At 39.8% G+C, this 22,410-nt stretch overlaps 1 protein-coding gene across 2 annotated transcripts; it reads left to right on the top strand.

Moving 5' to 3' along the window:
• Positions 1-838: 838 nt before the first annotated feature.
• On the top strand, positions 839-21,870 carry lin28b (lin-28 homolog B (C. elegans)). 2 transcript variants are annotated; one of them, XM_078275169.1, is made up of 5 exons: positions 839-1,093; positions 1,763-1,953; positions 11,255-11,442; positions 11,544-11,600; positions 15,073-21,870. In XM_078275169.1, the coding sequence occupies exons 1-5, from the start codon at positions 1,084-1,086 to the stop codon at positions 15,383-15,385; spliced, it is 759 nt and encodes a 252-aa protein (XP_078131295.1). In that variant the 5' UTR covers positions 839-1,083; the 3' UTR covers positions 15,386-21,870. The 2 variants fall into 2 exon arrangements, with proteins under 2 accessions (XP_078131295.1, XP_078131296.1); XM_078275170.1 differs by lacking the exon at positions 11,544-11,600.
• Positions 21,871-22,410: the final 540 nt, after the last annotated feature.

The following is a 22,410-nucleotide window of genomic DNA, read 5'->3' as shown; positions in this document are numbered from 1 at the left end:
GTGTAGGGTAAGACAAAGATATAGAAAAACGTTGTTATGTGCTGTGTCTCCACAGAAGTGATATTATTGGTATTATGATTTTGTGGTAAGTTAACCTTGTAAATATTTTTGGTGTTTTATAAGCCCATGTGGGCTGGGCACTTATGTACATAGGCCTATATAACTAACTAACTAACTAACTAACTAACCTGCAAGTTAATATTCATATTTTGTTTTTAAATCTATTTACATGTTGGTTTTCAATTTTATAAAGCACGAATGACAAAAACAAGTGCTGCATGTTCATGCCTGATAATAATAATCTTTTTTTAAAAGCCCATAAACCGGTTGTTGCTTTTGCTAATTTCTTGCCTCATTGTTTATATTTTTTCCATGTTTTCTTTTGTCCTGCTGCTATGACCACCCAATTGCCCCCGAAGGAATCATTAAAATGTAATTGAATCCCATCTAATCTAATCTCAGAGTATAATAGCTTTTGTAGCTACACCAACCCCTTACAGACAGCTTTATCATCAACAAAACACAGTATATAAATAGTACAAACACAGTATGAACTGTACAATCTACTGTATGTTCGAGGCTATTATTAACACAGGGCTTGATTGTATTATAATAACACAACTGGAGTATATCCTGCTCGTGGTTGCGAGTCCGATTCCCCTCTTCCTGAATCTAAGGGCAGGAATTAGCAGCAAGAAAGCATGTAATTGACAAAGTCACGTGTTCTCACTACGGGAACGGGCACAGCCAGCTCGAGAGCGAATGAGAGTGAAGGAGAGAGAGAGGGAGAGAGAGAGAGGGAGGCAGAGCGAGAGAGAGAGAGAGAGAGAGAGAGAGAGAGAGAGAAAGAGAGAGAGAGAAAGAGGTACAGCAGTGCAGAGGTGGTGAGAGTGAGGAAGGGATTGAAGGGAAGAAAGAGAGACATGACAAAAATATCAAAAGGCAGAAAGCACGCCGTACCATGCGAGCTAAATTAGTGACCGATGGGATCGAGGATGTCGGATTAATGGTGACGACCGCAGCCCGTTTTCGCAGAGGAAGCTTCTCTATTGCAACTTGGGCGCAGAGGGTCCGCGGGGAAACATGGCCGAAGGTTATTCTGCAATTATTTTCTATTTTCTGCTTAGTTTTTCCTCCCTATCTGCTCGCGCGGGGAAGGAGGTAGTGGTGGGGCAAGGTGCAACGTGATTGTTGTTCCAAACCTCAAACCCGAGCCGAACCGCCCCTGTAGCCTATAGCACCATGTCTTATCACGTTTCGCTGCATTAAGATATGCATTGTTAGAGCGTATATGCTACTTTGCCCACTGGTAAAGCTCGAGGAACCATGTGTACACCTGCCCTTTTTTTGGATCCTATAGCATGCGACTCCACTGTAGGAGCGGGCTGTAGATGCACGAGACAAATCCTCCACAAGTTACCGACTGAGATGCATGTGCACGAGTCCGAGACGATCATCTGTCAGGGAGTAACAAACAACTTTTTGAGGGAATGTATGCGTTGATGCACACCGGATCAACAGCACCACGCGCCCCCTGATCGCTTATGTGATGTGGAAAATAGTAGTGTAGGGAATTTCTACCGGCCCTGAACTTCACATAGCCCGTCTTTGCTAGTGAAGGGGATTCCCCCCACGCTTCTCCAAGAAGTTCTTTTTAAGTAACAGAGCCCATTATATAAACCTTCATGCGCGTAGTGAAGTAGCCGTCCTGTAACGTATCCGAGCCTGTCATATGATGTAACTTGCTTCCTGTGTGTTTCAGGAGGGCCGGGTAAAGGTGGCGGAGAAGACCCCGCCAAGTCCACCGAGCAGGAGGACCGGACTCGACCTCAGATCCTGTCGGGATCGGGCTTCTGCAAATGGTTCAACGTCCGGATGGGCTTTGGATTTATCTCAATGACCAGCAGCGAAGAGAGCCCCGTTGACCCCCCTCTGGATGTTTTCGTCCACCAAGTAAGTTGACGCCGTAAACCACGGAGGAGTAAACATCTGCGGTGTAGGCTAGTGATATGGTGCTCACCGGCCTCATCCGGATTTGGTTTTCTAAAGCGATGAATGATTGATTAGTTGCATTTCATTTTCCAACAATTTCACTGTCACTTCAAATCCCATTTTGATCCCCGCAGGCCCCCCTTTTATTTCTTCTCAGAGCGCCAGCTACATTGTATCACCCGGATGTTTTGCATTGCCCAACATGTTACTGTGAAAAAAACAAACAAAAAAAAAAACGTTAAGTTTCCTCTTTAAGCCACATGTGTCCAAGCCGTCCCCTCCCTCGCTTCCCTCTGCACTGTAAAGGGAAGGGAAGAAATGTGGTGTGGCTATGACCTGGTTAGATTCACACTTGGCTCTAATGGACAGCAGAGCTGGATTCATATGCAGCCAGCTAACGTGTCGGAAAACATGTTTTTAAAAAGTCAAACTGTGAACCCTCGAGCTGTTCTAGGAGGCGTTTTGCTCCTTTTGCTGTTGTTTTTTGGATGTATTCGAAACCTCCCTTTACATTTGGCCTGTTTCCACCGCATGTATAGCTACTGTTGATTTATTGTTCAGTTCTGAGGCTTTGTTTTCGACTTATTCTGCAGCACACAAAGAGTCTCCCTTCGTTCAACTTCTCTTTCCCTCACGTTTAATCGCCCTTTTTTACGGTCCTATAAAGTTGCTTTAAAATACTCTGTGAAGAAGGATGAGGAGAGGCATTTTCGCCATTTCATGTGACACCCTCCCCTAGAGGTGTTTTTATTGTGGACTCATGGGATGTTAGTGCTGAACTGGTGGCAAGAGGGGAGGGGGGCATATTATGGGTCAGATGTCAGCAGTGGTGAATAATCCACTCATCAGGCAAACTAGGAGTACTGAGATCTGTAAATTATGGTTTCATAAAGGTAATTGATTTATTTCCTTATCATGCCACTCTTTTGGAACTTCAATAACTTTTGATCATATGTTGTTTGTTTTTTTTAAGTTGCATCTAGTTTTAAAATAGAAAGTGGGAGCTCTGAGTTTGGCATGGTTTGCTGAAAAAAAGAAGATTTTGTTAACCTATTTGTTGTGCCTCAGCTGTACACCAGTGGGACACTTTGCAGTGATGAAATGAGGTCTTTAATACTGCTATATTTAACATTTCTCTTTCATTTCTGTTGCATTATCCTCCCTTTATTTTGTTATTTTTTTATATATATTTTGTGATTTGCATCTTATTTTCATTATAAAGGTACCATTAATCTATATCAAGTTAGTTATTTTTGATCTCTTATACTGACGATAAAAATGAATTTAGATTTTTCTGTTGGAAATAAAATAAGTTGAAATCTACTGTAAACTTGGTGCTAAAAAAATCATTCACATTTTAAGTGAATTATGTGCAATATGTTGACCTTTGCTCCATCTGTCTCCATTGTCATAGCATGGATTATCATGTGTAGGCCTATGTCAAATAATGTTTCATATTTCTTTTCAGCCTTTATTTGTGTGTGGATCCAGTTTTTGATATGTGAGCACTGTAGTGCATATTTGAAAAGGAGAGAAGGTGTATATTGCAGCATTGCCAATGTCCCTGCTGGCCAGAAAGGTTTTAGAAGGGGATCAGCAATTGAGAAGGAAGATGTAGTCTGAGAAAACAGCCTGAAGAGTTGAGCAGAAGTCAAATAAATGCTGTCTGTCTCAGCAGTTTGTAACCTATAGAAAAGGGTAGCTGGTGCCATATAGGTGTCTGTGGGAATATTTTTCAAATGCATGCCATCTAGTGAGGTATTTGGATTATAAAGGTGTAGATTTGAAAATGGTTGCAGTTAATCACTGTCACTTTCTACTCTGGATAATGATTTTCTTAAATTATGTGTAGCTAGATGCATTTTTACATGTTCTAAAAAAAAAATGCGAATTGTTCCACTAAAACCTTTTTTATAATAGAAGAATTATCTAGCACACAATGAATCATGTTTACACTAGTGCATTTCCCCCTCCCAGTGTTTCCAGCTACGTGTTTAAAATAATACAGCTGTCATTTAGCACAAAGAGCAGACAATATGCATTCATAAGCACATTGTCATACAGGATGCAAAACACTCCAGTATTTGCATATACTGTACACTCTCATTAAAGAGTCTCTGTTCCCGGTTCCTCTCTCTCTGTGTCTCTGCTGTCAGCCTGAAGACCTTTGGACATATATCTGAAATTTATATTTTTAATGATAAGTATGGGGAATCTGTGAAATCTTTGATGCATAAATAACAGGCCTTTATTGTACAAGCTATTGAAAGAGATTGTGGCTTGACTAAAAGGTCATGCAATGTTTTCTGCATTTATGATACAAGTTTAGCTGTCAGTTACTAGAAATAGTGGAGAGATTTCAGATTTATTCCTACACAACTATTTCCCTATATGCACGAGAGAGAAGAGAGGTAGAGATAATAACGATGGAGAGAGGAAGAGGGAGCATGAGGACAGGAGAAAGAGGAGGAGATTTCCTAGGAGAAGGAAAAAGGAGGGATCTGGGAAAATAAGTGTTAGTGAGGGGTGGTGGTGCAGGGGGAGGGTGGGGGGCTGCTAGTGGTAGTCGAGGAGAAAAACATGAGCAAGATGTTGGAAAAAGACGAGTGAGTGAAAGAGCAGGAGTTAAGAGAGGGAGGGTGAGATTGTGTGTGTGTGAGTCAGCGAGAGGGTCCCTGCCCGACCACGAGTTTGCTTACTGGGAGGCCTCTTCATCAGGGCTCCTATCTGATCACTTCCTTTTGGAAGGTGTGTGTGTGTGTGTGGGGGGGGGGGGTAATTAAGCTTCTTTGCCCACTTTACCTTTCTGCTTAGTGATTCCACACACAAAACATTTTCATTATCTCTGTTTGTCAACCCCTTCTCTACCTGGACTGAGTGTTTTTCTGCGTGTAACTGTGTGTGTAAGTTCCTGCTGGGACATAGTGGGGTGGGGGGGTGTGCTCTCTTCTCAGGCATTCTTTTAAAAAGAGGAATTTCTTTAAAGACAAAAAGGCAGGAGGGTTGGGTGGGGTGAGGGGGTGTGTGGCCGTGAGGTGGGGGGCTGCTTGCCCTTTGTCGGTAATCAGTTTGAAATGTTGAACAGTTTGCTGCTGCTGCTGCTATTCTCCTAAAGCCTCCAGAGTGTGTGTTCAATTTATGGAGCCCCCGTGAGTGTGTGTGTGGTTCTTACTTTCTGCTCTCCACCACCAGGTTGTGCCTACATGTGAACCGTTGTAAGATGTTTGAGGTTTTGAATGTGTGTGTGTGTGCGTGCGCGCGAGAGTGTGTGTGTGTGTGTGTGTGTGTTTTGTGTAGCGAGGTTAAAGTGGGCCCCTAGTGAGATTAACCTCTGGTCCGTGTCACCGTTTGGCATGCAGGCCCCACCCATCTCTGCCTCCAGATAGCCAGTATCAGGCTTTGTCTCTCCTGCAGCCACACTGCAAAACCCCCCCCCCCCCCCCCTCCACCAACCCACCCTCATCAAAAAACGCAAAAGAAGAAGAAAGACTAGTCATGTGACTTCCTTTTGAGGAGCTGGCCATATACAGCGGAGATGATTGGTAATTGGAAAGGTGGCGGAGTAGAAAGCAGAGCAGGGCTAAAACAAGACGCAGTTCACCTGAAATCCCCCCAAAAAACGCCTTCACAGTGTTGGGTATTTGTTTATTTCATTTGTTTTAAAACATCTAAACAGACAACAATAAAACATAAATAATGCAAACAAGATCTGTGTTTGAAAGAGGCTTTTTTTTGTCTGTTTAATTTCTTAGCAGAATAAAGAACGTATCCATTACAGCAACAAAATAATAGAGCTGCAACTAGCGATTCTTTTCATTTTCGATTATTCTGCGGGTTATTTTCTTTATTAATCGTTTTTTTCTTTTCTTTTAAGTGACCTATTCCAGTAGTTTTTTTTAACCTGACCAACCAAAACAAGCCAAATATATTTAATTTACTATTTTATATGAAAAAGAAAAGCATCAAATTGTGACATTTAGGAAAGCAGGGACCAGAGTATATTTGGAAATTGAGTTTGAATTTGAAAAGGTGGAGAAAGAGATAAAATACCTTTGCACCTTTTCTCTGAAAAACACGGTAGATAGACCTACTTTGATCATATTAATCTGTTAATATCTTCGTCATAAGCGAGCAAATCAACTAATAAGCGTTATCCCACGTCAGTGACGTTTGACATGCATCATGCTAATACAACTAGGTTAAATTCAGTGTCAAAATATACAGAAGAAAAACTAGCTGCTGCTTTTTGCTTCTGTATATTTTGGCAACAACAGCATCCATTATATAATGATTTTAATTGAATGTGTTATACTAATATTGTTCATACAACTTAAACTTAAAGACAAACAGTCAATATTTGAAACAATAGGTCTGAGTTATGCTATGCATCATGGTGAATGCATGTCATGGTCATGTTAAATTGTTGATTGTTTATTCTATGTCTTTTCTATTTATATAGAATATAGGTCCGAGAGGACTGAAATTTCATTTGTGCCGTACATCATGCATGTATAGCACATCTGACAATAAAGCTGACTTGACTTGACTTGACTTAGTAGAAAAGAATGTTTAATAAGAACCTTTTTATTCTCAAACTACTCAAGTTTATATATATATATATATATATATATATATATATATATATATATATATATATATATATATATATATATATATATATACATATATACTTATATATATATATATATATATATATATATAAGTATTGTTTTGCCATTCATAATTTCCTATGAGTATAAGTGTCACAACACAACCATTTGTGTAAAAACAGATTCATAAGTGTGCTTCTGTTCTGAATAGCTCCAGTTATTAGCAGGCTGTGTGTTTTATCACCAGTCACCTCAGCGAGGTTCATTTCCCGTCTCGTGCTGATAAACGTAGCAAGATGATCTAGTGCTTCCTCCCTCAGATCAAATATTTGCCCCAGTCATAATCGGGGGTGTTGGATGTTGTTAATTTGAGGCAGGGGAAAACATGAAGGCTTTTAAGTGTTTGATGGGGCTTGGGGAGGGTTCAAGGGTCAGGGCCGCTAATGACAACGTGTTGAGGAGGACTGGGGTGTCAGCGTCATAGGAGCGGCTCTGTTGGTGGTTTTTGTCAGCATATTTGTGTGTTCTTTTTTTCCCCCTCCTCTTTCGTCCAGCTTTCTCGCTCCTTTTTTTTTATCTCTTCCCTTTCTTCTTTGGTTTACATGCGTCCTGTTGGGTTATGTCCATCTGAGCTGATCTGGCCCAGCTTTGTCCACTTAGCATTTCCTGTGTGTAAAAAGCTACTTAATGGCACCATGCCACATGGAGACCGCCATCTCCCTCACGCTCACCCCCCCTCTTTCCTCTCAATACGAGTACGATCCAGTGTGCGGCTCTGCGTGGGCCACCTCTGATTTAAAGCATCCCGTAATTAGCCATTCCATAGCCGGTGGTCACCACAGAGAGAGGCTGGTGGAGGATGGTGGGTCTCCTCTCTGCGCTTCCCCATCCCCTCACGTTACAACTTCCTGTATTGATTGTTGGGCCTGGTGATGACGAGGTCCTGGCTGATGAAAAGGAGGGCTATTTCTATCCATGATGTTGGAGTCCGTTATTGATCGCTGGCTTCTTCCCACACACACACACACACGCACACACACACACACACACACACACACACACACACGCACACACACACACACACACACACACACACACACACACACACACACACACATACACACACAAACCGAGCCATAGGAAGATATATATTACATATAAGGAAGCTCGTAAGCATAATCAAGCCATTTTAGAGTATGTCGGTATCCATTTTGTTGGCTCAGTTTCTTCAGCTTTCTTTTTAGGGTGACAATAGCTGCTGGTGGCTCTGAGTTAAAGGGATGAGAGCTGGTGTGGTCCACCAGTCGGGCAGGGGGTGGTGCTGGGATGGTTATGCCACTGACCCACGGATTTCTGCTGCTGACCTGTGGGGCTCCTGATCTAATGGGGGTTTTGTTCCTGGGCTCCCCCCAGGTCCAGCCACTGATCAGGAGTTGCTCCTCCATTGGAGCTGAACAGAATGCGCTGGAGGCATTTCCATCAACCCCCTCCCCTCCTCCTCCAAACTCCCTCCCTCATCCACCTCCCCCCCTGCTCCAGGCCACTCCTCCATTTTGTGTTCTCCCTCTCTCCCTCTCTCCCTCTCTGACGTTCTCTCGTTCCCTCTCCTTGGCCGTGCCCTTTCCTGACCTCTGTGCGTAAACTGAAACGGGTCAGGACACCCGCCAGGTCACTCGAGAGGACGGGACTCGGGTTACAGGTTCTGATTTGTGAACACACATGCACACACACACACACACACACACACACACACACACACACACACACACACACACACACACACACACACACATGTAAATCCACATGCTGAGTTTTATTACATAATTGTGCAGAGACTGAGCTGTTGCAAGCCCCTGCTTCAGAAATGATCTGAGGCATGAAGGCATGAGTGTGATACCACGTCTTATATGGAGGACGTGTGTGTGTTTTCCTGCATTTCTGCAGAACAAAAGAGGTTGTGTGGTTTCCTCACTGGTGCATTGTGGGCATTGACAGGGTTGAAGAGGGGGTAGGGTGCTGAGACAAACCACTCAACTTTGACCTGGAGAGACATGCTGCCTGTAGACTGAAGACAGGAGAGGAACAGGAAAGGCTCATGTGCCACCCGGTCTAGAGACGAGTGGATGATTATTCATCATTATTCAGAATCCGTTTTGTTTTGTGGGGGATGGGCACCATTTTTTATTCACTTTCTGCTGATTCCTGCTGCAGGAATCCCTTTCGGTCATTTGGAAGATTTTTAAGGCACAAGGCACAGTTGTTCTGAACCACTATTTTGTTCCTTGTGGTTGCTTTGATTGAGTCAGTGTGATATATGTGGTGTGCCTTTTGAATTTGATACCATTTGTAGCTACTCCTTTTTACTCAAGATAAATGGACTAAAAACTATAACTAACAAAACTATTAATGTAAAAATCCAAATATACACAGTAGTTTAAAATTCTCTAAAATACATAAGGATTTTTGAAATTCTAAATGTCCATACTGGCCCTTCATAAACATCTACAGTAGCAAAGTGTTAGTTCAGACAGAAAATAATAAATTGTATTAACCTATTTTCCTTTTAATCAAAAGTAATTTTTGTGTATTAGGTTTCTTTCATACAAAATGTTTTATGTATAAAGTTAAAGTTAGGTTTAAAGCTAATACATACAAAATCTAATTTTCAGTTGTCAAAATGTTTTAAAAATGGAATTGAATGAAAACTTCCTTTTTAAGATAACCTAAAACGGATTAATTTAATATAAATAAATAGATATTAATACATTTTAATATTCTGAAAAGCTTTTTGTGCATTACGTAGAAGTCTTATTCCACATTATGAGAGTTTAAAGTTTTTGAATAAAAATGTTGCAGTGAGACGGTAATGAAGATGCTGTTGTGACATTTGTCTAAAAGCCATTTTTTTCTAAGCTGTACTAATTGACGAAGATAATTCTTTCATTACTGTTTTACTCCTTTTACTTTTTATATTGTTTTTATTTTAAATTATGTTTAACAAATTAAGAGCTTCGTAATGAAACATGGCTTAAACAATTTACCTTTTTTTTTTTTCCAATTTTATTCTCAACATACTTGTTTTTAAGAAGCATACAATGAAACAGAATGTCTTCTAATGAATTTTTCCTTTCTTATGTAATCCCTGATTTATTCCAATCTTACACTTTTATCTTTATTTCATTGTACGGGTATGATAGATATCCATCAGAGTGCAGTGAACTCAGACAGTATTCTTTGATAATACTCTGCAATTAATTCACACATCTTTTGTCACTTTGTCTTGTCTCACTGCTTTATACACTTCCACCTTTTTACTCTCTTACATATATATATATATATATATATATATATATATATATATATATATATATATATATATATATATATATATATATATATATATATATATCCACTAATAGACAACCTATAGAGCACCTTTAGCTTCCAGTTACTGCAGGCATTGACACAGAGATGGAAAAAAAAATGCCGCTGAGCACATTTTCTCTCCTTCCTGTACAGGTTCACATTTGATTCCCTCTGATCATTTGTTCCTTTTTCTGCCATTTTCTCCTTCACATCCGTGATCTACAGATAGCCTGCGTGTTATTTATAGGCCTGGATGTATAGTAGTAGGTTAGCTCTGCACACTGCGTGCTCATGTGGGTGGGTGTTTGCCTATACTGAGATCTGCAGGGCTCGCTGCGATTCATGAAGGTCACGGATACAGTGCCTATCAGTCGTCCGTTCTGTTTGATCGATCAACAAGAAATAAATCATTGTCCAGTGGTTATGTATTAACTAAATCAATAATGCCGATCATGTAGATAAGATGGATGGTGGGTGTGCTGGGAGAAAATGATTGCATTGGTGCAATGTACTTGTCTTTTCTCTTTGCTGAAGGAATAGGAAGTGGTGCTTCTGCGAAAAGTAGATAAAGGGAGAAAAGCAAGGACGCTTGTGAGATAAGTCTCTCTGTGCACAGACTGTCATGGCAGTTGGTCCAAACCACATACAGTCAATCTACCATGTTTGAATGATGACTTTCTGTGTACATTGTGTTCTACTTTATGCAGCAGTGCGTACAATTCCCCACAGTAACCACCCACATGTCTTCATAAGTTTTGATTGTTCTGCGACAATTATTTAGAGATGAAAAGTGTTGATCGGGTACCTGATAATGCTCTCAGGCAACTGCTAAATATTTAAGTGTTAAATTAGCTGTGATGGGTGTGTACTTGAAAAACATTAATGCTGAGCTTTATGCTTTGCAGACAGAAATTAAGAACTAAGACATTAAATTGTGTCTTTTCATTAAAAAATATTACCTTTTCTGCTCAAGACAGAGGCTCTTTACCTTTCACCTGCTTATCGGAGACCATTCATGTGTAAAACATAGACTTGGTCAGGTAACAGTTTATTCAAGGTTAAGAAATACAAGGAGAACCAGTCATGGTGAAGTACATCTTGATACCACTACAGTATATACATGAGGACTAACTTGAATTGTTCTTTTAGTGTATGCAACAAACTGGGCACCCCTGACTTAAATACAGACCCTTGTGTATTGCAGGCATTATCATTTTTGCAAAGAATTCATTGAGCTATTAGTGCCTGCCACCTTTAAATGGATAATTGCTTTTTTCTCCCAACAGAGCAAACTGGTGATGGAGGGCTTCCGCAGCTTAAAGGAGGGTGAGCAGGTGGAGTTCACCTATAAGAAGTCCTGTAAGGGCCTGGAGTCCCTGCGGGTGACCGGACCTGGTGGGGGACCCTGCGCAGGCAGCGAGAGAAGACCTAAAGGGAAGGTCCCACTCCAGAAACGCAAACCAAAGGGAGACCGGTGAGTATGATAAAATTTAAGAAACATGGAAATGAAAAAAAGGAAAGTTTTTTTATTTTTTTTTTTTATTTTTATTTTTTTTATGTTTTTTGTGTCTGCAGGAATTTAATGATTCATACGCATCAGTCTTGGCTTCATCCAACAAAAGCTGAATATATGTGAGTGTTGCCAGCTTGCATTTGGAAAGCAGGGCTTCTATAGTAGAAGGAGACATATGTTATATGTACATCTCACAGCAGTGAGCTATTTCTGAGTGGGCTGAGATTATAGATTAAATCTATTCAATCTGCCCGAGTACATGCCTGTTGCTATGGTTATTGTGCACCATAATAAGGAATTGAATAGGGCACTTTGCCTTCCTTTGCCAATATTTTAAATCAATTTGCCAGCTTTTACAGTAGAGACGGCATTAGCACAGGGATGGATGGGGCTTATATGCATCTCAATGCATCTCAATGCGGCAGTAGCTCAATCAATTGTTTTGTCCTCAGTAAAATACTGAAGGGTGCTTTGCTAATATCTGTCAGAGGGAGCGATATGGAGCTCCTTGAAAACGCCTGGTGGTTTAAGCAGAAGAGGCTGTTTTGCCTGTCCTCCTATTGACAGAGAACGATGTATAGCTAACGCTGCCAGGCAGAACCGAGTATGTGTAGTATCTGATGTGGGGAGGCACGACATGACTACAAGGCTGCATTTATATTAGAAAGTCGAGCTCTGCCACTCTTTTTGTTTCTGCGCCACAGCTGCTATAGTGGAACAACCCTGCATCGTCACGTTTTTTTTTAAGGTGTGAAAAGAAAAGCTTTTGTTAGAAAGGAGGAAACAGTATCTGGGAGAGAAGCCTCCCTGATTGTTTTACACAGCTGAATAATTCAGTTTATTTGGGGTAATTGATCCAGTGTTAGGTCAAGTGTCTCTACCTTCTACTAAGGTGGTAGCAAGGCAGTATTGGATTCAGAGATGGCAGGTAGATGTCTGTGATGTCAACTTGTGTCTTGCTCAGTGCCAGCGGCTCCTGTGGCAGTCATGCTGCTCTGACTGACCCCTGCTGGTCACTCTGTTATGCAACTAACCATTGTTGAGTAGTCCTAGTCCTTTTTTTTGTTACTGCTCTGTGGTTTTCAGCTCTCTTAAGGTGTTTAATTTAAGACTGGTGTCGAAATATTCAGCTTATGTGGAAATAATAAGTGAAGACAGTTATTATGAAAGCTGTGCAAAAACAAAACCACTGCCAGAAAATGTCTCCATCAAAATGAAACACACTGCACATTACAACTGTTCTCTGGTATACCATGCGTTATTCCCCAAATGTTTTCATCTACCTTGTTCATTAGGGTGGTATCAGAAGTTATTTCCTGTTTCTTTATAGACAATATAGTTCATCAATTGGTCATGTGATTTATGAATCACCATAAATACAAGGTATCAAAAACAATTACTTTAAAAAAAAAAAAAAAAAGTTTTACAGAATACATTATTTAATCTTTAGAAGAAAAAGCTTTAGAAATGACAACTTTTTTATTGCTAATAAACATGTAATTGTATTTCTGAAACAACGTTGTTTTTCTTTTTAAAACCTTTAGGTCAATTTAGCTGAGATTAAGCTGTTTGTTTTATAACTGCATAATCTGACACATGAATTTAAATGATTTCTGAATCATTTTCTTTAATATAATAAACTACAAAATATAACCCTAATTCTACTACAGGTTAATACATAATTGTTGGTACCATTGGAGTTGCTGTATTGTTGTTTTTATGGTTATGGCTGTTAATTGAAATTACGCTATTGAATCCAGGTTGTGTTTAAACTGGATTTATTTATGATATATTCCCCAGGTTTTACTGTAATTAGGAAGCATTGTAGAAATGCATCAAAGAAATATCCATCCATCCATCCATCCATGGATGTTAAATGCTCTCTGGAAATAATTCAGCCCATGTTCCAAAGCAATGAAGACTGAAACAGACTTCTTTAGAAAAACCTGGCATGATTTGTTTTCTTATGAAGTGGCAGAAATTTGCTAACATACTGTTTCACTGTGTGTCCATGCTCGTTTTGTTAATTGGCTGTCAAACTGGATGTATTTAAAACCCTGATAGTGAACCATTGTTTCATGAGCTACTGCTGCTTTCAGCTTTTACATAAAGAAAACCAAACTGTGTTTAGCAGTATTTTTCAATTAAAATCACTGTGAAACAGATGTGTTAGAGAAATATTTTATATTTTTTTTTCTTTTTTGGTGGGCATTTTTAGGCCTTTATTTTTGACAGGACAGCTTAGACTTGAAAGGGGAGAGAGAGAGAGAGAGGGGGGGGAATGACATGCAGCAAAGGGCCGCAGGTCCGCATCCGAACCTGCGGCCGCTGCGTTGATAACTGAGCCTCTGTATATGGTTGCACGCTCTACCAGGTGAGCTACCCAGGTGCCCTATTTCAAAACATTGTGGAGCATTGCACAGCAGATTAGCAATAACAAAGACATTGAACCCTGTAAAGTGACATCAAGCCTGAAATACGAGCATATAACGCCTAAAAGAGCAAAAGCCGTCTGTGGCATACCTGATGGGATGAAATATTTTCTTTTTTAATTCTAACTCTTTCAGCACCCAATTGCTTCTTGTCAAATTTAATAACACAGTGTAGTTTGGCATACCACAGAGGGCTTCTCACATTTGATCCAGAGCAATATCCTGTTTCCTACTGCCATCTAGTGGTGAATCCTACTTGGAGCCGGCATTTCAACTCCACAGTGGTGATGTTTTATGAGGATATACTGTGTATTTCTATTTTTTTGGCTACGTTCAGACTGCAGGCAAAAGTAGCCCAAATCTGATTTTTTTTTTTGGGGTCAAGTGACCAGGTCAGACTTCTTCAGAAGTAGTGTGAACACTCAAATATTGCTCAGATCAGATTTTTTCAAATCAGATTTAGACCACTTTCATATGTGGTCCTGAATCAGACCCAGGTCTGATTCTTTTCAATGCGGCCGCAGTGTGAACAACCAAGGCGGATTTAATGCGACTTTTACAACAGTGAACAGTGATGGAGCAAGTCAATGGAGGGTGAGTGAGGTGTTAGACCTAATTAGTGTATGGGAAGATACTTCAATTCAATCAAAACTAGAAGGATCATACCGTAACCGTCTCCTCCTCAGCACCTGCTCATTAATGTTCGGCTGCCATTACACAAACATTTTGAAATAAAAGCGAAAATGCTTACTTCCTCCATAACCTCCCTAACTTTAGTGCAACAGCTTGCTACTTCTGATGCCATTGTTCTTTTGCGCATGCCGGTCAGTTCGAAACACTGGAATCTGATATAGACCACTTTTTAAAAGGTAATGTGAACAGCCAAACAAAAAATCGGATCTGAGCAAAAAATCTGAATTAAGCATTAAGACTTGCGGTGTGAACGTAGCCTTTGAGTCATGTATTTATTTAGTTAAAAAAAAGGATAGTTACATTTTTCTGCTACAATGTCACTTTTAAAACTTTGAGTTGTGTTGCATGAAACAAGAAACGTAAAAACCTAATGTGATGAGGGTTTCTACTTTTTGTTGCTCTTGGATATGTTTGTCATCACCCCGTGTTTCTTGTCTTTCATCCTTGTCTCCTCCATCCCCGGCAGCTGTTATAACTGTGGAGGTCTGGATCACCATGCCAAGGAGTGTGGCCTGCCCCCCCAGCCAAAGAAATGCCACTACTGCCAGAGCATCACGCACATGGTGGCTCAGTGTCCCCACAAGGCGCTGGCGCCCGCCACAGGCTCTCAGGACCAACATGCGTCTACCTCGGCCTTCAGCCCAGGGACCGGGCCCTACCTCTGCCCCCCAGAGGAGGAGGAGCGTGCCGCCTCGTCTCCCCTGGAGGGCTCCTCCTCTTCCCCCGAGGAGCCCCACACACACCGCGGCCCCCGGATCCAGAGGTGGAGGAAATCCTGAAGACAGCCCATAGAGGTGAACCTTTCACCGCAAACTCCTGACCCTCATGTCTCCCCTCAATCAAGGATACCTGAAGCCCCCCCCTCATCTACCTCACACCTGTGAAAAAAATGGGAGGTCTTGATTTCTTTACTGTTTATTTTATTTTTATTTTTCTAACCAGCGCAGCTATGGCAACGATCAATGGGGTACGGACGTTTGTGAATGTGTGTGACTGACTTGCAGTCATCTTGTGCAGCTATGGAAACCACCGCTGGAATGGTGACTGCAGGGAATGACTTGTTTCAATCAGTGCAGCTCAAGAGTGAAACAACGTGGTATGAATCTTGTTCTTTTCTCTCCTTGGACCTAAGTGTTGGCCATTTCGAATGTTTTTTCTTTACAGATGTTGTCGATTTTAAAGCCACAAATTTATATCCTGTAAGCTTAATCATTTCTAAAATCATGTTGCATCCTTTTGGCACACACGGTAGATTTTAAAAAGGATTAGAAGAGGACTTTTAAAAGCTCAGAACCCTCTAAGCAATAATCCAGACCCATAGGATTGTTAGCTTGGCTTATGAAGATCTTGAGGGAAACTTTATGGATTCCAGAGGGAATTTTTAAAACGACGGTGAGCTGCTAAAAAGAAATTCTCTATAATCTGGAAACACTCGCAACAAACCTCTCTCTTACATGAAATAGACTGGACCAACTGATTGTCACAGAGTGAGCATGTGTGTTTTTGCAAGACTGAGAGAGGAAACAGGAACGTGTGTGCTTGTATGTGTGTGTTGTGCATGCTCTGAAAGAAAGCATAACTGTCAGACTGGCCTCTGCTCCAGGTGCGAGTCAACACTAATAACGTTTCAGTTTCCTGTTATTAGAGATAGACCATTTTAGATAAGACTATCATATAATCCAGTTAGATCATAGTTTAGTTTTGATCATTAGACATTTTGGTTGTTGCATAATTAGTTGAAAATAACATTACAGTTTATAAATCATAGTATAAGTCATTAATATATGTAAAGTCACAGTTATCATAATTAATATAATTAAAATTATATTAACTTTAAGTAATGCATATATAAGGAATCGGCTCTGACATAGGTGAATAGCCCTGTATATTGCATGGGATACTTTGTTGTTGTGTGAAAACTCGTAACTTGCTCTCTATTTAACTGTTTTCATCCATGACAAATCAAACTGACCTTTTAAAAAAAAAAAAGAAAATGACGCCACGCCTTCTTCATTAGTTCAAATAGTCAGCAGTCACCTCTGACCCAGCACAAAGACTCACCTTGTTCGATTAAAGGTGCAGACCATTACAGTGTCATCACAGCTGCTCTACTTATTTAATACCTCACCAATACTTCCTCTTGGAAAAGAATGTCACAGAACGCCAAGCTGTTTGCTCTCATAGCTGTGTTGCAGTACGATCCAACCACCTGTTCCTCTTCCATCTGTGCCTACCAGTTGTTAGTTAGCACCAGCCAGGTAATGCTCAGTCCTCTTTGGGATGGGAGGCCGTCGCTGCTGCTGCTGCTTCTTCAGACTCACTGAAGAGAGAGAGGGAGAGGGAGAGAGAGAGAGAGAGAGAAAGAGTGCTGCTAATGGTATAACTTGAATCCCAAGCATGGCTTTAGTAGCACTTATTTGTGACCTTACAACTCTTCTCTGACCATATTGAATGTGAAAAGAGCTTATCTGAAGTCGACTCCTCACAAAGTTCATGTCGGGTCGCTTTGGAGTTGTATCTTAATGTTCTGACAAATCAAATAACTTTGTATGATGATATCAAACTAGCTTGTGTGTTTTTAAAAGCTCTAAGTAGACAACCAACTGTTTTTGGTATATTTCTATACCAAAGAGTTTGGCTTTATTTTTTGAAGGCATTTAAAGTTTAGACTTGCTGAAGTGTTTGTTATCCTCGCTCTTTCACAATAAGAGGGACTTATTGCTGAAAGCGCAACACTGCAGTTATTTTTTTTTAATGTACAGCTTTTTGAATGTGTGTGTGCGTTAAAAAAAAAGAAAATCAAATCTCAACAATGCAGCATGACAGAAAAAAGTGAAAGACCAAACCACATAAGGAGCACAGCCCATGCTCAAATCTTTATGGAAACAACATCTTTTTGTATGATGTATTTGTACAGTTTTACACACAATTCCTCTCAGGATGATGAACTGTTCTCAGGGAATTAACCAAAAAAAGTGTATTTTATTCTTTTGGGAATCATCCACTGAATGACTCAACAAACTGTTAAGCAATGGTAAAGAGACGTATGTAACCAGTTCATGTACTGATATTAGCAACTACCTCTTGAGTTATACATAGTTGTGCATTTCCTTTTGTCTTGTATATTTTTTGATGAGCTTGTATGATTAACTGTAGGTCTCTATTGTACTGAGGTGTTGTGTGAGAAGTTCCCTAGTGTTGCCACAGACTCCCTGGTCTTCCTTCCCAGATTTGATGAGTTACTTTTTTCTTTTACTGCAAAACTTTTTATTTTGTTTACAGCAAAAGCCTACCTCATATGCGCTGTTCCTCCACAAACTCCTTACCTCCTCCCAGACCCCCTCTACCTCCTTCATGCAGTTGTTTGTTCATTGAATTGCCACTTGTCGCACTAGAGTCACACCACATTTTCAATGAATCAGCCCTGAAATGGCTCGTCACTCGTGACTCCAAATATCTTACAATCAAAGCCCCTTTTTTAAAGGGTATCCACAAGTTTTCAGAACGGGCGAGTTTGTCTCACACATCCAGGGTGAAGTTTTTCTGCCAGCTCTGTGTTATACCGTCAGTATACACTCATCACTTAGCTGCAGACAGCATGTGGGTTTACCTCAGTTTGTTGGGCTAGCTATAGACGTGTTAAATATGAAATATTTAACATTTCAGTGTGAACACATTTTGAAAAGACATGGACTGTTTTTAAGTATTTTATCATAACCATTTTTGTAACCACTTCATGTGATGGGCTTAAGGTGGAGAAGAATAGGATTGTACTTCGCACAAGGAGTGCCTATCTCTGTTTTGTTTGTCTGACCCTATTACCAAATAGATATTTTCCTCTTTTTGGGCTCCATGGTAATGGCCTTTGTCAACCATTTTTACAGCCTCAGATAATCAGAAGTTGTGTGGTTTGGAGATGAATCCCCTTCTTGTTGCAAACTATATTTGTAATTTAGAGCGGCATTGCTAACAGTTAACATTAAATCAGTAGATTTTGTACTAACGGTGACATCGCATAGGCGTAATGAAGATGAATATTGTTAAAAGTTCTTTTAAAAAAACTAACGCATGAGATCAAAGATTGATTTTGCATAATGGCTGTAGTATTACTGTTAACACTCAGCTGAGAGAATCACTATGTTTCAGTTGGCCTACATATGGAACTGAAAGCTTGTTTATGCCAGTTATGAACAAAATACACAACCACAGTAAAGCATAGTGATATTATTGTTGTTAGTAGCTTTATATTTTCTTCCAATCAATGTAACTACTGATTGATCTCTTGTTTATTGTCCTGTTCAGTATTCAACACAGCCAAGAAAACCCTCTCATACAAGAGAATAACCTAATAATAATGAAATGGTTATCATAGCGGTTTGTCAAGGCTGCATGTAGGATAACAAATTGGTAGAATCATGTTATTAATATTCCCACTTGTCTTAAGTTTTGAATCATGCAAACACTAGACAACACAAGCAATGAGTCAGGGATAATTCAGGATTTTGTGGTCTACTGTTTATTTAGTTTTGCCAAACAATAGAGAGTCAAGGTCACAAGATCACATCCAAGCTAGCCTCTGTTCCTTGAGCTTCTGTAAAGCCCGACATACTGTATACTTGCTGTTTAACCGCGGTGCGTTCATTTTATGAGTCGACAGAGTGAACGGACCCAGGATACGCAAGGCAGCCACCATGCGTTTGTGTACGCGTTGTCTATATCGTTTCATTTCCGGGATTGTTCAGGTGCCGCCGGTAATTCTGCCGGATGTCCCTCATTTTCGGCCGGATGTCCCTCACCTTCTGCTTTCTTTGTGTTGGCATTCTAAACTCCGTCGATTTATAAGGGCTATGGTTAACTGCTCCTCAGATCTCTGCAGGGTGAATCGAAACAGCTAGCTAGACTATCTGTCGAATCTGAGTTTTCTGTTGAACGACTCAAACAACTTTTGAACGTACACGTTCTACCAAAACAAGTTCCTTCCTGAGGCTATTTTGCAGAGGCACCGTCATTGTGTCTGGCTCTTAGCGCCGCCCAAGACGATTATGATTGGTTTAAGGAAATGCCAATAAACCAGAGCACGTTTTTCTCTAATCTCGGAATGTTGTGTGGACTAGCCAGACCCTCTAATGGAGCGCTGTGAAAGTAGGTCTGGCAATACGAGACTAGCATATGAGTAGTTAAAAGTTAAGAGGCTTCATTCAATGCAATTTCTTATTTAGTGTTCCTTTCATAGGAACACTAAACTTGGCAATGTGACTTTAACAAAGTTTAACGATTACTTTAAGCATAGTAAAAACTACAGTTCTCATAGGAAAAACTACAAGCGGGGCAGCATGGGTATTGTCATCGTAACTTGATTTCGTCCATATCCATAAAACTCACTATTATAGTTACTACTAATTATACTACTATATAATTTTTTCTACTTTCCAGTTGTAATCTCTGCTGTCTAAAATGAGCTGAGCTGGCCGTGAACCCTTGACTCGCACATGGACTCGTCTTTTGATGCTAGCATGCGAATGTCCAGGGTTTATGGGAAATTGTCTTAGCTAAAGGCTGCTAAAAGATATATACAGATTGGAATAAACAACGATATTAGATAGTTTTTCAAAAACGACCGTCCTTATCTAAACATATGAAGTGAGCCACACAACATACTGTTGAGAAAGGCTGTGTTCCAAGGCTGTATTTTTAGTAATTAGAAAAGTTACAAATGTCATTGGGATTTTAAATGAGGTTCTCTTACCTCTGGAAAAGAAATGGAAAGTTCTGGTTTCACTTGGACACAAAAAGTATATTTAAAATTGGGCTGGATTTGTTGCTATCCAGTGAAAACCATGTATCTCCAAATGTTAAATGAATACTTCAACATGTTAGGAAATGCTTACTTGCTTTCTGGTGGAGAGTTAGATGAGATGATCGATACCGGTCTCACTTTTGTCGGTTTAAATATATGGCTACAGCGAGCAGCTGGTTGTCTTATCTTATCTTATCTTATCTTAGAACAAAGACTGTAAGCAAAGGGGAACAGCTAGCTTTGCTCTGTCTGAAGTTTTAAAAATAGTGAATGTGTTAGCAAACTAGTGAATGTAACATTTTAATTAGTGAAAATGTTATATCTTGTTTAATTAGTGAGCTTTTGAGATGTTAATAGGCAAACTTACCCTTGGCTTGTACAGAGCCAAGCTAGCTGTTTCCCCTGCTTCCAATCTTTTTGCTAAGCTAACCAGCTGCTGGAATAGTATACAAGTACAGTATATTTTCCAAAATCTCAAATTTTTGCTTTAATCTCTGTGGCACTGTATTTTCGAGATAATCCAGTTCAATTTAAAAAGGGTTTTATTGGCCTTTTCTTAAACCTTACAGGAACATTTAAACATTCAGTTTATTTTAAAAATTCAAACTCACTTAATTTGAGGTTTTCATTTGACTTAATCCTAATGAAATTATAATTATATCAACTAATATAATGTGATTGAAGGAACAATTGTGTTAGCAGCATCTACATTTTGAAATGCTTAACGATAAATGGCTAAAATGAAACCATGCACTCATGGTCCAAAGACTACCCCAAAACCCAAGATGGATATAAAAATCACATTTAGGCCTATAAAACGTAGACAAAAAACCTGAATTATCCATTACAATGTATCAACAGCCTCTGGAGACAGACAGGATGTAATATGCCATTATGCCAGACAGGAAAACCTCAGCAGCCAGTCTCAGTGCTCCCTCATGTGGTTGTTACGTAAGTAGGTTTGTTGCCTTTGACAGCTGCTCTGTGCTTTGCCTTGTCTGGAAAAACAATGTATTCTAGGGGATGATCATTTATGATGTTTATTTTTTTAACTGAACTGTATTATGTCTGATGTTGTGTTTATGTACATGAAATCATACTGGAACATCGGACCTCGAAAGGACCTATACATCCAAACAGTTTAAAATGCAGATACCTCCTTGTATTGACTAATAACCTCACATTTCTCACGTTTGTTAATGTTTTTACTTTCTGCATCGTGGCCAGAGGGTGTCTTCTGGGCTCTCCTTCCCTGGAGTATGTCTAGAGCCGAGCACTGATTGCTTTTGAATGGGGAAAAATGTTCTTCTATGTGCATATCACTCATTATTTTAGCCCCAATGTAAGTGTACTGCCTTTTTATTTCTGTGAATCTTGGATTGGGTTTTTAAATATGTCTTAAATGTTTTACTTGATTGGAAAATAAACCTATCATATTGGCATTAAAGTATGTATAATTTCCTACTAGACATTGAAGTGGTTTAATGCTTGCTCGGATATTCTTTTCTATGTAATTCAGATTGTCACATACACAATTGCACACACACTTTTCTTATTATTATAGGTATGTTTCACAGTTAAAGGGGAATTCCATCAATTGGACACATCAAGAACAGTTTACTAATTATGGGAAGTAATACTGAAAATAGTCTTGATGAAGCTTCTCCAGAACTACAAAGTAACTAACAAGATAATGTAAGTGATTATCTGAGCTTGGAGACTACAAATAAAAAAAACATCTTATACTACAAACCCAAGGTTTAGAGTTTAAGCCATGGGTATTTACCATAATGGGGAGCTTTAACGAAAGATGCTGCAGAGCAGTTGGGTTATGGTAAGTGTTATATAAAAGGTCATGGTATAGTTCGTCATGAAAAAAAAGTTATGCTATGGTATGTTATAAAAAGTCACACTATAGTATATCATTAAAAAGTCTTATTACATGGCTTCATTCAAGGCTGATTCAAGACCCGTTCGCCTTGTGTGGGGGTCCTGATCACCCTGTCG

The sequence above is a fragment of the Sander vitreus genome, chromosome 18 (assembly GCF_031162955.1).
Source record: "Sander vitreus isolate 19-12246 chromosome 18, sanVit1, whole genome shotgun sequence".
In the NCBI taxonomy this organism is placed as follows: Eukaryota; Metazoa; Chordata; class Actinopteri; order Perciformes; family Percidae; genus Sander; species Sander vitreus.
This window is presented reverse-complemented; position numbering and strand designations above follow the sequence as displayed.